Source organism: Lacerta agilis, chromosome 3 (assembly GCF_009819535.1).
Source record: "Lacerta agilis isolate rLacAgi1 chromosome 3, rLacAgi1.pri, whole genome shotgun sequence".
Classification (NCBI taxonomy): domain Eukaryota; kingdom Metazoa; phylum Chordata; class Lepidosauria; order Squamata; family Lacertidae; genus Lacerta; species Lacerta agilis.
Genome location: NC_046314.1, coordinates 62858997 through 62874475, shown reverse-complemented (window position 1 = coordinate 62874475; position 15479 = coordinate 62858997). Strand labels below are relative to the sequence as shown.

Sequence of the window (15479 nt, the reverse complement as noted above, 5' to 3'; positions counted from 1 at the left end):
AATGTGCGCATTAAATCCTTTATGGGCTTTTAATTTGTCTTCCACCATGTAAGCATGCCATCCAAATTTATTTTCGATTCCCTCCAGGTCTAATAATTCTAAATTTTCTAAAGTAATCCAATCTTTTAACCATAAAAAACAGACCACATCATAATATAAATTTAAATCCGGTAAGGCTAATCCTCCCCTATTTTTGATGTCAATTAATAATTTGTATTTAATCCTAGCTGGTTTACTATTCCAAATAAATTCCGTTAAATCCTTCCTCCATTGTTTAAATTGTTCTGACCCTGTTGACAAAATTGGTAACATCCGGAATAAATATAACATTTTTGGGAGTATATTCATTTTGATGGCTGCTATTTTCCCCAATAATGATAGATTTAATCTACGCCAGATATCCAAATCCTTCTTAACCTCCTCCCATTTACTTATATAGTTATCTTTGAATAGATTATTGGTATTTCTCATTTTGCAGCACACTGAAGCCTGGGTTCTTCTACCACTTGATTGCTTCCAACATGTGACTGGGATCCACAGGACTATGCATTGAGCTGACACAGCTTCTGATAATTGCTAGCTGTGGACCTCTGCGTTTCCTCTTGGGGAGTATAGAAAGTGGTTTGTGACCAGTTTTTGTTTTTTAAAGAGGTGCATACTCTAAGGTTGTGCATGGCTAAATCTAGTGGTGAACCCTCAATAAGTACCGTAATAGCAAAAAAACAGTGTTAGAAACAGATATGAAAGCTAGGAGCTAAATGGCACCTTAAACCTAAGTTATGGGCACAACAATGGAATGTCTAGGCGCGGTTTTTTTATAACAAGAATACAAAGCTGAAAATGAGTGAACTGCAGCTAAAATATTATGTTCATTTTTCACATAGTCTAGTCATCCTGCCCACCCCCTTATATTCTTAAGAGGGTCTCTTCTCTAGTCTTCAGAGAGTAGCTGGAAGTGGGCAGGCAGAAAAAGCTCCTCCTTTCCTTCTACTCTGCAGTTTTAATCTGAAATCTTAGGTGCAGTACTGCGCCCTGAGCTCAGAAACCACTCGCGCTAATGAAATTCCCTGTCACAAAACGCGCCTAGAACAATGGGAGTTTCAAACACTAGAAAAAAACACGTTCACCATTTTTAATTGAATGCTCGAACACAATCAATGAAAAGTTCTGTGTGACACAAAATTCTGTATATGCTTACACTAAGAAAGGTTCCAATAAAAGATAACATGCTTTTATAAACCTTATCGGTAAAGGTAAAGCTGGTCAAGAGGCATGGAGTCCATTTGTCACCGCTACTCCCTTCCACACTTCGCCGCCCTATCTTCATGGGACAAGGACAAAATTCGCGACTGGATTCTTGCTAGGGACACTGCCCTTGATCAAGAACTATCTAATGTGGCCAGACTCTCCATGTGGTTTCCTCGCATGAAGGCAGTTAGATCTCTGGCCCACTATCTGAGTGATCTGATGGATCCTACGCTGAGAAGGGCCTTTACACTAGCTCAATTTCATGCCATTCCCACAGCATTCTTACAGGGTGTATTTTCCAATACCCCTCTGGATCTTCGACTCTGCCCATGCAACAATGGAAAGATAGAGGACTTTATTCACTTCTTCCTCTACTGCCCACTATATGCCTCAATAAGATCTAGGCTTCTCCCTCTAATCCCACCGACTATCGCCAGGGACGATGACCGTATGAAATATCTACTGGCAGATGCCAACCCCTTGGTTTCATGTGGAGTGGCTATCTACATATTACAGGCCCTGAAACTCAGGACCACCTTTTTGGCCAACTTCCCTTAGCCTTAGTCTTATGTATATTCCCAACATGGACACTGTCGTCACACCCACTAGTGCTTTTTATTTTATTTGTTTTATCCAGTACGATTTTACTTCCAATTGTTTTAACTGTATTTGTTGTATTCTTTGCATAATTGTGTCAGGCTACTGCCTGGTCTTTTACTATGTGCTATGACCATAGGGCTAATGCAGTAAATAAATTGATTGAAAGGTAAAGCGACCCCTGACAATTAGATCCATTTGTGTCCGACTGGTGTTGCGGCACTCATCTCACATTACTGGCCGAGGGAACTTGTGCACAGCTTCCGGGTCATGTGACCAGCATGACAGCGCTTCTGGCGAACCAGAACAGTGCACGGAAACACCGTTTACCTTCCCGCCGGAGTGGTACCTATTTATCTACTTGCACTTTTGATGTGCTTTCGAACTGCTAGGTGGGTAGGAGCTGGGACCAAGCAACGGGAGCTCACCCCATCGCAGGGATTTGAACCGCCAACCTTCTGATCAGCAAATCCTAGGCTTTGTGGTTTAACCCACAGCACCACCCACATCCCTAACCTTATCTGTACTTATCACCAAATAGCTATGGCCTTTGTCCTGACACACCCTCTCCCTGCCTCCTCATTTTGCAAAAGCAAAGTCTAATGAGTTAAATTTTATGAGATGCCCAATTAAGGAAGTGGAAATGTTCCCATGAAATGAGTTGCAGTTTGCACATTGCACTTTCATTTGGCACCAATAACAATGTGACTTGAAAAACAGGCAGCATTTCCTTGAGTGAATAGAATTGCAAATGCATTGTAGCCTGCTGAATAAGCTGCTGGATAACCGATGGCCCATCCAGCCTCATATTTCTCTGGTCACTGAGGAAAGGCATTGCACTTCATTGTGAGTACCAACTATTTTTTTCAACATGTTTAGCAAATGCATTTGGATGGGTTAGCGAAGCAAAGCAGAGTTAGTGTGAACCAAGGTTTGAACCTTACCCCACTTCTTGTATTGTTTGCCACATAAGTCTCCTTGCCCTTCCAATATAATCCTTGCAAGCATAGAAAGAGCTTTTTACCACTGAGTCGTAGGGAATTGGGGATGAGGTTCTGTAGGTCAAAAGTTACAGGTAGGTAGCCGTGTTAGTCTGCCATAGTCAAAACAAAATAAAATAAAAAATTCCTTCTAGTAGCACCTTAGAGACCAACTAAGTTTGTTCTTGTAGGTCCATCTTCAAGGCACTGTTCCGTCTTGAACGATTCAAAACTGCATTCTCGTGTGCCATGTCCTTTGGATAACATTACTTCTGATCAGAAAGCTCTTGCTGAAACATAGGAGGCAAAACCAAATTGTGGCTTTGCACAATTTCAACTGCAAGGGAAAACAGAAAGTGAGAGATACTCATATTTACTTTCCCTGCCTGTAACCTGTAGCATTGTGCCGTAGGCAGCTACTCTTCATTAAAACGAGGAGCCAGATTAATAAAAGGGGAAGAGTTTCAGCTCAAGGTGTTATGTTGCTATTGTATTATGCAGCACCATCTACAGTAACTTGAATGCATGCATATACATACACACACACCATGCCCTTTAACCAGGAACTTACCTCATTTTCAACAGTAAGGAAGAAAACATTGATGGAAGAGCCAAGGATAGGAAATGGCAAAAGTAACCATTTCTAAGTAGATAGCCATTTTGGGCTGTTGCAGACCAAAAAAAATCAAGGGTTGTAGCACCATAAAAGTTAACACTTCTGTTATTATGGCATAACCCTTGATGGGCAAAAGTGTAAAACTTGAGTTCTTCATAAGCACCAGTAATTAGTAATTGTTTCAGTTAATCTGTCCACCCCCTCACTTCACCACCAGCTTGACTGATACAACCTCAATATAAAACATTTATTCTTGCACAGATTGACCTCTCTGATTCAAAGTAATTTTTAAGCAGTTAATTTTTAAGTTCCTCTCTGGACTGAGTGCTGTCTCAATCACAGCACACACAAACCTAAGCATGGCATCATTCCCATAGCTCCCTCTCCCTTTCCCACATCCCAAGGCTCCAGGTTGTGGGGGGGGGGGGAGAGGTTTACCAGCTGATCCTGGCAAACAGGTGAATCAATTAGATAAAGGCAGAGGCAAAGCATATGCTCGCGCTCCTGAGGGGGGTGGTGTGCGGAGGGTGCCCTCCCACACACCACAGTTCAGGGTAGGAGAGTGGTAGGGAAGCTGTTGCTCACTCTCCTCCTGCTCTCCGCAGCCGGGTCAGACACCTGCCATTTTGTCACACACACACCCAGTCATGACACCCAGGGCCTTCCTACGCCCCTGGATAAATGGAAAGGGAGTGTAAAATGTTGGGTGAACAATGCCTATTATGCCCCCAAGGCCAGTTGCATGCCCAGTGGAAGCATTTTTATCCGTTTTGGTTATTCTTTAAATGATGCAGCTTTTTCTCCAAGGGCTGGAGCAGAGCTGGATGGGTCCAGCTCCTCTGCAGTTAGTAATGTGTAGAGGCGCACACACCCGTTGCTATTAGGCATGTGTTGAGCTGAGCAGTCTGGTATCTCTTCCTCCTCCTAGGCTCCGGTTTTGTGCTGGAAACACTACAGGCCTGAAGGAAACCACAGCACACAGCTCGCGTGTGCAAGCCTCTCTGCAGAAAAGATAAGGAGCTCACCCCTTTCTGTGTCATTTTGAAGTTGCTTTGGCAACATCTGATGTACTGTTGCAGCTGCTGGTCTAAATCAGATGTCATCCTTTGTCAGAACTGTCAAACAACAACAACCCTGTAACATTTGGGAGCATGTTTGGTGAAGATACAAGCAGGGCAATGACCCTGTGAATGGTGCTCTGAAAGCGATTGTGTGCCAGTGCAGACATTGGCAGCAAAGGCAACCTTCCCAATGTAAATTAGCAGCTTCAGGGGATTTATATGCATTGGGCAGCTGCCATTGCTGCTGGTGCAACCCACCTGCTGGCCAGGTTTTTTAGACCCCCCCCACCAAACCCTAATGCCTCCCCTACACAAGGTTGCTATTTTAAAAAGAAAAATCAGACTTGCAAGGTTAAAATATGCATTTGACATGTAGCTTGGCTCTCACCCTGTGAGGCTGCCATTTGATAAAGCCTTTGAATAAGTAGCTGCAGTTGCCATTAGTGTTTAGTTATGCCCGTGTTTCCCAAACTTGGGTCTCCAGCTGTTTTTGGACTGAGACTCCCACCATCCCTAGCTAGCAGGACCAGTAGTCAGCGATGATGGGAACTGTAGTTCAAAAACAGCTGGAGACCAAAGTTTGGGAAACACCGAGTTATACAATACCTAGAGGTAGGTAGGTATTACATAAATTATGAAAGCAAAAAGGAGAACTCCACCTCACAGTCAGCAAATGACGCTCCTTTGCCAAAGACGTTCGCAACCAGGGTCTTTTCAATGTCTATTAAATCTTTCTGTTGCTGGTAGTGGTGCGACAAATCTCCAAGATGATGCTGAACAGACAGAATTGCAGTGGCTTCCCCAGAGTGACTCTAGGGCACGATGGCACCACCTTAGGAGCCTGCATTCCATAATAATGCTGGACCCCATCATACAGGTGTTTCCCCCTCAGTCACAAAGCATTGCAGTTGATGAGATTAGGGGTGCATGGTGGCATCATTTGGAGAGAAATCCGCTGTCGTCCCCCCCCCAAATGCCACAAGTATTTATCCTGTTTCATAACCTCATCCCTTCCAATTATGAACAGTGGTAGCCATACCGGGGTGGGTGGGTGGAATCCAGCACAGACCAACCACCCTCAAAGAAACTGAATAACCACAACAAGCTGGGCAGAATTTGTTTTTGTTTTTCAATGCTTGAAAGATTTGTTAACTGCTAAGCAACTGCGGCATATGAAGCCGCTTCACAAACTCAGAGAGATAATATCTGTATTTTACTAACCACACTGCAGAAGTGCAATCCCTCAGTTACCTTGTTTTTGGATGTTTTAATCAGAGATAAGCCTGAGCTGCTTGTGCGTATGCACATATGTATAGGCTTGTGCATACGTCACTCTTGCACACCTATTTGACGAGTATTGGTTGTCCAGTGGGTATATTTAATAAGAGGAGTTCATTTGTGCTCAGAATATCAGAAGAAAGGCTGGAGTCTTTTGGTAAGTCAAAGGCAGCTGATATGAACTGAGCTCTGTGCAGCAAGCATTCTCAAATGTCCTCATGAGCTTTTCTTAACAGAAAACTAAACCTTATGGCCTCCATTTTGGCTTTAGAAAAAGGCAACTTACTGTTCATTCTTCTCAAGGTGCAAATTACTCCTCCCTGGTATTAGGAAAAAGGGGGGTGAAGTCTCTAGGAACAGGAACATTTCGGACCTCGGTATCATTTAATCCACATAAAATGTGCATAATTGCACCAGTTATTAATATCTGTTAGCTCAACAGGAGGGACACACAAAATAGATTATCGTATTTATTCACTTATTTTTAAAAGTTTAATTGATATATTAATGTTACTTAGTGACTACCTGCAAAATCCTGCCAACATGCTGATGTAACTACTTGTTTATTATAATTTATAAAAACACTGACTTTTTAAGAAAGCATACACAAATAAATGGAGGGAATCAGACAAGCGTTCTCCAAGTCCATGACAGCTGCTTATTAACCATTAAATGATGCATGGTTCATACTTTGAAGACTAAGGAAGGTTGCTATCTTTAGTATTTATTAAACAGTAAATTACTAAATGAGTGTTTTCCTTTTGTTTCCTCTCTAAAGCTGAACTGGCTGCGTTGGATCAATACCATTGACTGGAAGTCCGTCATCAAACAAACACACACGAAACCACAAGAGGGTCTCCATTTTCAAAGTGCCCCTGTGAGTTTCCTATCTTTGGAGAAGAAATGGAAGCGCAACACAGCAAGCTGGATTTTTTCTACAAGTTGGGCTATGGAAAGAAGCAAGTCCACCAAGTGCTGGAGAAGCTAGGTCAAGACGCGTCAGAGAACGATTTGCTACAAGAACTGGTTCAGGCGGGCAGCAGGCCTCAGGAGCCTGAGAACTGGACATCATGTTTTTACCCCACCCCTGCTGCCCATGGATCATGCAGGCCTTTGCCAATTTCCAGACCGTCTACTGAGGAAGGAAGTGATCCCTCCAGTGTCTTGAGAGCTATTGTGGTTGATGGCAGCAATGTTGCTATGAGGCAAGCATCTTTTTCATTTTGTTATCTTGGTGACTTCTGTTTCTTAAGCTTGCCCTGTGGTGCAAGCCAAACCTTGTCTGTATATATAAGATGGGACACTTGAGGTATGGGAAATGCACTATGGGGTTCAGAGGAGCATCACCCCCATTTCCAAGTGATCCGAATAACTGATTTGCATCATGTTTGGAGCGATGAGAGTGAGGTGATCTGAAAGCTCTTCTCTTGGGGTGGTTGATCGATGATGGCACATTCATACAAGCATGTGTCATCAAGCAAGTGATAAGCATGCATGTGTGAACTAACCCATTTGCCTCATTTCCCCAAACTGGCATGCATCTCGTCTCTCTCATCACTTTAAAGTAAGCCAGGCAGAAGTTTGCACATGAGGAAGTTGCTGTGCCGCTGACTGCTTTGATGCAAAATTATGTTCTCCTGAAGGAGATAAGAGTTATTTGTTATGGTAACAGGCCTCTCTATACAAACGGCCAACTTCCTGATGATAAAGCCAGAGGTTGGTTGGTGGTGACAGGGAATAGCTGCAAGAGCTTACATTTAAGGGGAAATGTGAAGAGAGGGACAAACAGACTAGCTTGGTTGTGTCTGCCTATTAAGCACATATACAACCAATCTCTTTAGCATGCTAGAATTCTATTTCCCAAACAGAAACTCCCTAGGAGGTATATCTCTTCTCCAGACTTAAATTACAGCATAATCCTAACCATGTCTACTCAGAAGTCAATCCTTCTGAATTCAGTGCAGACTAGCAGGGCTAGGCTTGCAACCTTAGTTCAACAATGATGCCATTTTCCCAAGGATTCCTAGGAACTGCAGTTCTGTAAAGTGGACTGGGGATTCCTAACAAAGAATCCTCAACACCTGCTCCAAACCTGCTCCATGATGCCTTTGAGAAAACATGGCAGCACAATTGGCATATAATGGATATTAAGTTCAATTTTTTTATCGCTAAGTATTCATTTGCTCCTTAATTATGCAGATTTTGGCTGTGTCTGCACATCATAGTAGACCGTAAACCATGGTTTACTGTTCATGAGCCACTTTGCTCCTTCCCGTATTGCTGCATTCATGGTACTATAGCACATGAACTGGGCCACTGTAACCTTCTCTTTCAGCTACCAACAACCTGCCTGCCCCTGTAGTATCGCTGTTAGAGCCACAAACTCCACTACTGGCTTCCCACTTTTAACATTTTCCATTTTGCCTTGTCTTTATATATATATATATATATATCTTGTGATAGCTGTTAAATGATCAAATATCCAGGGACAGGAAGCCATAAAGGAGTTGGTACCTTCCAAATATTTTGGACTAGGTTGGATACTGTTGCCCTAAACTAAATTAAACCTCTTTGTTTTCATACTTAACAGGCTGCTGAAAGATTAAACAAATGCCAATAAAATCAATGACTCACCTCTTTTTATCCTAGTAAACAACTGCAAGGTTTCTTTCTCTTGTGGGTGGAGTTCATTTTCAGATAAAGTCACAGACGTGTGTATGACAGTCAATAGTTTTAGAAACAAAATAAAAAATATTCCTTCCAGTAGCACCTTATACACCAACTACGTTTGTTATTGGTATGAGCTTTCGTGTGCATGCACACTTCTTCAGATACCAATGATTTTAGAATTGTTCATATAGGTAGGCAAGGGAAACAACCTAGGACAACAATCCTGGGGGTGGGAACTCTATGATCATGTAGAATCTCTTTGATAGAGAGGTAATAAGGATGCTGGCTTAGATTAGCTTTTAAGTTTGCTGTTCATAAAGTCCAGTGCACCTGGCCTGGGAGAACATGGCCCTGACTGAATCCAGTCAAAAAAGCAACTGAACAGACTCCTGGGCTGTGGCATTAGGGTGTTTTGTTGGGATTTGTTGTTGTTGTTATTGATGTTAATTTTTTTGTTTTAGTTTTTAGATCTCATTATGATTTATGTGGGGAATTGTTCAATTTGGTTGTACACTTTTTGATGTGTTGTTTATTGTTCATAACTTTTTTGTTATGTTTCTAATTATGTAAATCTTCTCATGTTGTCAGCCACCTTGAGCATCATTTTAACTACAGAAAGGCATCATACAAATTAAATGATGCTGATGGTAGAGGCTGAAGTAAAATTACTTTAGAAATTTCATTGATCCCTATACTACTTGGTTCCATGCCTTGCCTATTTAATATCCTTGCCTATTTAATTTCCTCCCTCTACATATATTTCTGAGCTGATTTGCCATGATAAAGAATCTAGCTCTGGCTCATCATTCCCCAAGGTGACTTCTGAACAGCAGGGGCATAGAAGGAAAGGAAACAGTCAGCAATAATAGCTGCCTCTGCCCTCACATTGTCATGAGACATACCTACAGAATATCAATGATACAAAATACTGGAACGCATGTAAACTGAGCAGACAGCATAGGCATAAACTGTCAAAAAGCAGCAAGACTTTCTGACCCTAAAACATACTTCCTTTCTCTCAGTCTCTCTCTCTTTCTCTGTCTTTTTTTTTTTTCCAGTCATGGAAACAAGGAAGTGTTTTCATGCTTGGGAATTCAGCTGGTGGTGGACTGGTTCAAACACAGAGGTCATCAATATATCAAAGTCTTTGTCCCATCATGGAGAAAGGAACCAAGCCGATTTGATAACCCCATTACAGGTAGGCACGCCTCCCATACATATTTTAGATATAAATGCTTGCAAAATATTAGGTCACCATTTTGGCTCCTAGTTCAGACACATCCCACAGGAGTTGGTGCAAACAGGTGTGCTTTGGAAAACTCTTCCAAGGCTGGTCTAGGAGAATAAGATGAGCAAAATAGAATAGATACAACTGAATTATTTTCTGTTATAAACACAGACTTTGATGTATTTAAATATTCTTCTTTCAAACCTTTGCTGTATTGCATAAAGAGTGCACGAGGGCCAATCGCTTTCATTCTGTCTCCCCAACAAACATGTCTCCTACAAATAGCCTGGCATATTTTTTCTGCCTTGTGTTCTAACAGTAATATTGAAATGTCTGAGACTCCAGGTCAATGGCTAGGGTTAGCTGCTCATGAATGAAAACATCCCTTCTTCCCTCTGGTACTGGTAAAAAGAAAAAAGAAAGAATACCACATTATGTATATATCCATAATTCATATGGATGTTGCAGGTACTCAACAGCTAACACATTCACTAATAACATGAAAACATTAAAGGATGGTTATGGAGGAAGTGATTTTTAGACTACAGAGTGGCAAGGGAACCAAGGGCCACATTTCCTCATGGACAACCTTCCAGGGGCCACATGCCAGTAGTGGGTTAGTCCAGAAGCAAAAGTCTCAGAGCAACTGATGTGACTCTTGCACAGCCCAAAGCCATATGTTTCTACAAACATACACAAAAACACTTAAGGAAGCTAGAGGAGAATTTCAAGAGCCAGAAAGAGAAGCCAGGAGGGTTGTATTTGATTCGTGAGCTGAAGTTCCTTGCCCATGTCAGTGACATTTGTTTCAACCTATCTGTCTATGATTATTCCTGTAGAAACAAATTCCAACTCATAGTGGAATGTTCTGCTTCCCAGTGTTAAGGTCTACTCTAAGATGTGATGGGCAAACTATTTTTTTAGATTTATATGCATCATCCTCAACTGCATCACTGTAATTCACCTAGTTCTCTTCCCGTCTGTTCCATAAATTGATGACCTGCTTTATTGTCTTGGGACCGCAAACCAACTTACTCTAGTGAAATGTGATAATGTAGACCTGAATTGTGCTTATTAACCAGTAGATCAGATCACTGATAGTGCAGATTAGAGCAGAGCTCAGATCGTAATCCTCCATTTTACTCTGATGACATCACTCCTACCACAAGCCAACGAGCTCTTGATTGGTCCAGTTTATTAAGTGCTGAGCATGCAAAATCCACATTGTGGAGTTCTGGCCCTCTTTAAATTTAATCAAGTAATTTACAGACCAGTTCACATTCCAGTTACACTGAAATCAATGGTATTAAAATGGATTCAATCCAAATAATTAAATTTAATTTGAGCAGCTGATTCTGCTGTTAGTTACTAATATAGTGACTTGAATGGAGAAACCTTTAAGCACATTTTTGAGGATTTCCTGCATGACTTGTGGTAGTGTTCTTATTCCAAACTTCTGCTTGGGATCTTCTTCTTCTTTTGTTTAATTCTCTTCTCTTATTTTTACGTAGATCAGCATGTTCTTGAAAAACTTGAAAAGCAAACAATTCTTGTATACACACCATCCCGCAGAATGAAAGGCAAAAGGATGGTATGCTATGATGATCGGTACATAGTTAAACTGGCGTATGAGCAAGATGGGATCATTGTTTCCAACGATAACTTTCGGGACCTGCAGAATGAAAATCCTGAGTGGAAATGGTTCATTGAACAGCGACTACTGATGTACTCCTTTGTCAATGACAAGTAAGAGACTGGCCTATTTGCAAATATTATTTCACCTTGGGTCACGTATCCGAGTGAAACTGAACCTTAGCATGGTCAGCTGCAGTTTTCATTACATTAGGGGGGGGGGAAGTACTTAGCTTTTTGAAAAGGCATCCTTTGAGACATTTTCTTTGCATCTGTTAGTACACATATTATTTGTAACCTTGGCCATAATCAAAAAAGTAACTTAATTGTATGTACCTATGTTGCCACGGATTGTTAATTCTGCCCACTTTTTATCCAGTTAATACAGCTAGATATAAGATGCTACCTATCTTCCCATCAGTGGAGGAACTGTGTACATGTTGCACATCTTTTTTTTGCCAAGAATCCCTTCAGTAAACTTAAAATACAATTCAGAAAATATGGTGATGTTTGTCCAATAAACTGTGATCATTTCCTTTTTAGATTTATGCCTCCTGATGATCCCTTAGGGCGGCATGGACCCTCTCTTGACAGCTTTCTCAGCAAAATGCCACAGATTCCCGAGCCAAAATGGCAGCTCTGTCCTTATGGTAGGTTTTGTTTAATGCCATTCACAGCTTTATCTGCCTCCCTGGTGGGATCCACAGGGAGATGAACTTGAGGCTCTAGAGAAAGAACCAAGACATGAGTGTTATTCAGACATTCCAATCTCTCACACAACCAAGGAGAGCAGAGGTGTATGTGCTTGCTCCACTCAAGTTGGAGAGAAATTCAGAAGTGGGGAAACTTCCCTACTCATAACAAAATCGAAAATTCTTTCTAGTAGCACCTTAGAGACCAACTGAGTTTGTTCCTGGTATGAGCTTTCGTGTGCATGCACACTTCTTCAGATATTCCCTACTCATGTAGACTCCACACATTATTTTTGCTTCCATTGCAGACATTTGCCTCCAATTTGTGGAGAATGATGAAAAAGGCAGTGGAGAAATGCACCTAGTGTGCTCATCCCAGCTCTCCCTCATGCAATTCTAATTCCTCTGGTGGGTGATTCATGCACCTGGTTTTCATGTTTTCAGTGTAAAATCCAAATGGGGAACATGTGCATCAACCTCATGCAAAAATGCTCAGGCTCCCTCAACTTCTGGAGCTCACAAATATTTCAACAGAAGTGACAACAGAAGCACATAAAGCAGGTGTGCAAGCCACAACTTTTTGCCACCTTAAAAACAATTGCAAGTACTCCCCCATTTCATTGCAAAAGACAGCAGGTAGTATGCGATGTCATAGCTACTTTCCCCCAATCTATGTTTGTTTGTCTATTTGTTTAGAGTATTTTCACCTTTCTCTTCAGCCAAAAAAGACTCCTAGAGTGGGTTACAGAGGTCAATACTAAGACTGTAAGCCTGACGGTAACAATTACATAAAAGACAGGGCATAAAATAAATTTGTATTAAATTTGAATTAGTTTGGTGTTAATTTGTTGAAAATTTTGAAAATCAAAAATTAATTGGCAAAAAAGAAAGAAAATAAGATGCAGAGAGAACAAAAGGGTAGAGGAAAATAACAAATTCAGACAGTAGCTCTCAGTTCTAGATTTCAGCAGGTCATGGAGCTGGATCTAAGCACAGTGGAAGGTTCTGCGGCTTCCTCTCCCTCCAATGGCTCCTGTGATTGTTGCTGGTAACTGAAGGGAAGGCTCTCAGCTGGAGGGGTGCTGACTGCTGTTTTCTCTCCTGCTGGTGACCTCCTAGTGAATCTCACCATACAGATTGAACATGGGGGTTTATTATTGAGCAAAGCATTATGATACACTTCTGCATGTCTTCCAAGTGAAACAAAAGCCTGTGGTATTATACCCACACTTCACATGTTGTACCTTCTTTGCATAGCAGGAATTACCACACAGTGTGAGAAACTAACATGCCACATTCTCACTGCATATGCAAAGCTATCCTCAAGTTAGGAGAAGCTTGCTGTTCTGACAGTGGCCACAAAGGGGCTGAATGGCACTTCTGATACAAAGATGAAATATCAGAATACTCTGGGCATACCCAGGGCAGCAAATGATTTGAGTTTCTGAAAAACATACCATTCTCTCTTAATATTAATTGTTCTATAAACTGATAAGATCAAAAGCACCCAACAGGCTTTTATCTGCCGTGCAGGCATGCTTCCACAACCCTGTGTTGCATCCCACTGAACATGTATTTAGCAAATTATCTGTTCCATTCCCCCCCCCCCCCAGGCAAAAAATGCACATATGGCATCAAGTGCAAATATTACCACCCAGAAAGACTGACTTGGGACCATCGCTCTGTAGCTGATGAACTCCGAGCTAAGACAAAGACCAACTCACTTGCTCAGAGGACGGAGGAAGAGAAGACAAGAGCAAACCCAGTAAAGAACAGAGGTGGGAATACATCATATTTACCTGGTCCCACTAGTGGTAGTGTTATTGGCAGGAGCATCTCAGCACACAGCTTGGCAACATTTCACAGTAATCCCCAACAGTGGGAAGGAGAAGACAACAGGGATGCAGCAAGTGACTGGACAAACATACACCAAGACAACTGGCAGCCTGAATCAACCGAATTACAACAAGATCAGGCAGGGGCCATGTCAAAGCAACTGACTGCATTGTCTCTCAGTGCCAGCAAATACTCTGGAAATACTCTTGCTGGACCTGGTAAATATGAAGACATAGTGGGTGACCCACGTAGGGATCATTATCTCAAATACAACCAGACTTCATCTCTGTCTCCTCACAGTCTATGCTGGGATTGCCCTTGCTTACAATTATGTAATTTTCAAGGATGTTACAGAATCCAAACAGCAGCAGTGTCAGTCCCAACCTCACAAACACCTTCTAGTTTGCTAAGGGACGGCTTGAAGGCCCAACATGAAGGACAACATGGCTCTATAGTTTCTTTGGCTGAGTCGTTTACAGGCAGCAAGGATGGAGATATGAAATATCCTGGAAATCTGCAGACCAAATCTTACAACCCATTATTTTTTATGGATTCCAGCTCATTCAATGCACTAGACCATTACACACATCCTTCTGGTACTGAGGCCCAGCAGAATTTGACTCTGCAGTCACTTCCTAGAGAGCAAGAAAATGTCCAGCAAGCACAGTACTTTGGCTTCCCATATAATGTGGCAGAGCAAACTGTGTCCTCCTCCTACACCGATATTGTAGATGCGACACACTTAATGCCATTCGTTCAATGGCATGGGACCCTCCATAGCAGATCCCCTAACAGAAAACCATGGTAAGGAGAAAGAGAGGAGTTGGTAATGCCCTATTCAAAGACTCCAGTATTCACCTTCATGCTCAACCTGAAAAAGTCTCTCATTGGAAAGTAGTATTTATATGCTGGCCTTGAAATGTGTTTGTATTCTACATCCCGTACCTTCCTCATGATTTCTCTTCTGCCATCATTGCAAGCAGCATCCTGACCTTCACTCCCTCAAGCCAGTTTGTGTTCTCCTTTCCAGAGACTACTCACATGCCACCCTTCCCAAAAGCTTTCCCTAGATCAGTGTTCTTCAACCACGAATCCCTAGACTACAACGCCCAACATCCTTGACCATTGGCAAAACTGGCTGGGGATGTTTTGAGCTGTAAACCAATAACATCTAGAGACTTAAGGTTGAAGAACACTGTCCTAGATCACCACCACAACCTCCTCTGTTACAATCTGTTTAATTCCAGTTAGCCCCTTCTCCACAAACAAATCCATCTTTATCAAATCCATCTTTCAGCTTTTTCTTATCTGTGTCCGGGGTCTGTGTAGAGCTTGTCATTACCAAGGTTATACTGGTGTAACATTAGTGTGATAAAGATGTGGATGAAAAATATATACAGTACTGCTAAATATTTCAGGATGTGTTGTTGGGCAATGCTGATAGGGGTGCAGGCCCATGCGGGGGGGGGGAGCAGAGTACACTTGCCCCAGGCTTCAGGGGACCCTGACAGGGACTGGTTGCTTTTTTTGTTTGTGTGTGTAACTTAATTCTAACAAGACTCCTGTCCTGGGCATGCAGGTGGGGGCCCTCTCTGGTATGTCCAAGTAATGTTTAGAAATACACTTCAGTGTGCTTTGCAT

At 42.0% G+C, this 15479-nt stretch overlaps 1 protein-coding gene across 1 annotated transcript; it reads left to right on the top strand.

Moving 5' to 3' along the window:
- The first annotated feature begins 2674 nt into the window (after positions 1 to 2674).
- Positions 2675 to 15255, top strand: ZC3H12D (zinc finger CCCH-type containing 12D). The gene is made up of 6 exons (XM_033143969.1): positions 2675 to 2691; positions 6559 to 6985; positions 9509 to 9648; positions 11190 to 11424; positions 11854 to 11960; positions 13616 to 15255. The coding sequence occupies exons 2-6, from the start codon at positions 6684 to 6686 to the stop codon at positions 14644 to 14646; spliced, it is 1815 nt and encodes a 604-aa protein (XP_032999860.1). The 5' UTR covers positions 2675 to 2691; positions 6559 to 6683; the 3' UTR covers positions 14647 to 15255.
- Positions 15256 to 15479: the final 224 nt, after the last annotated feature.

Coding starts and splice junctions, on each gene's coding strand:
- ZC3H12D (XM_033143969.1), top strand. CDS start 6,684: ATGGAAGCGCAACACAGCAAGCTGGATTTTTTCTACAAGTTGGGCTAT. Junction 6,986..9,508: donor GGCAGCAATGTTGCTATGAG/GCAAGCATCTTT, acceptor TTTTTTTTCCAG/TCATGGAAACAAGGAAGTGT. Junction 11,425..11,853: donor TACTCCTTTGTCAATGACAA/GTAAGAGACTGG, acceptor TTTCCTTTTTAG/ATTTATGCCTCCTGATGATC.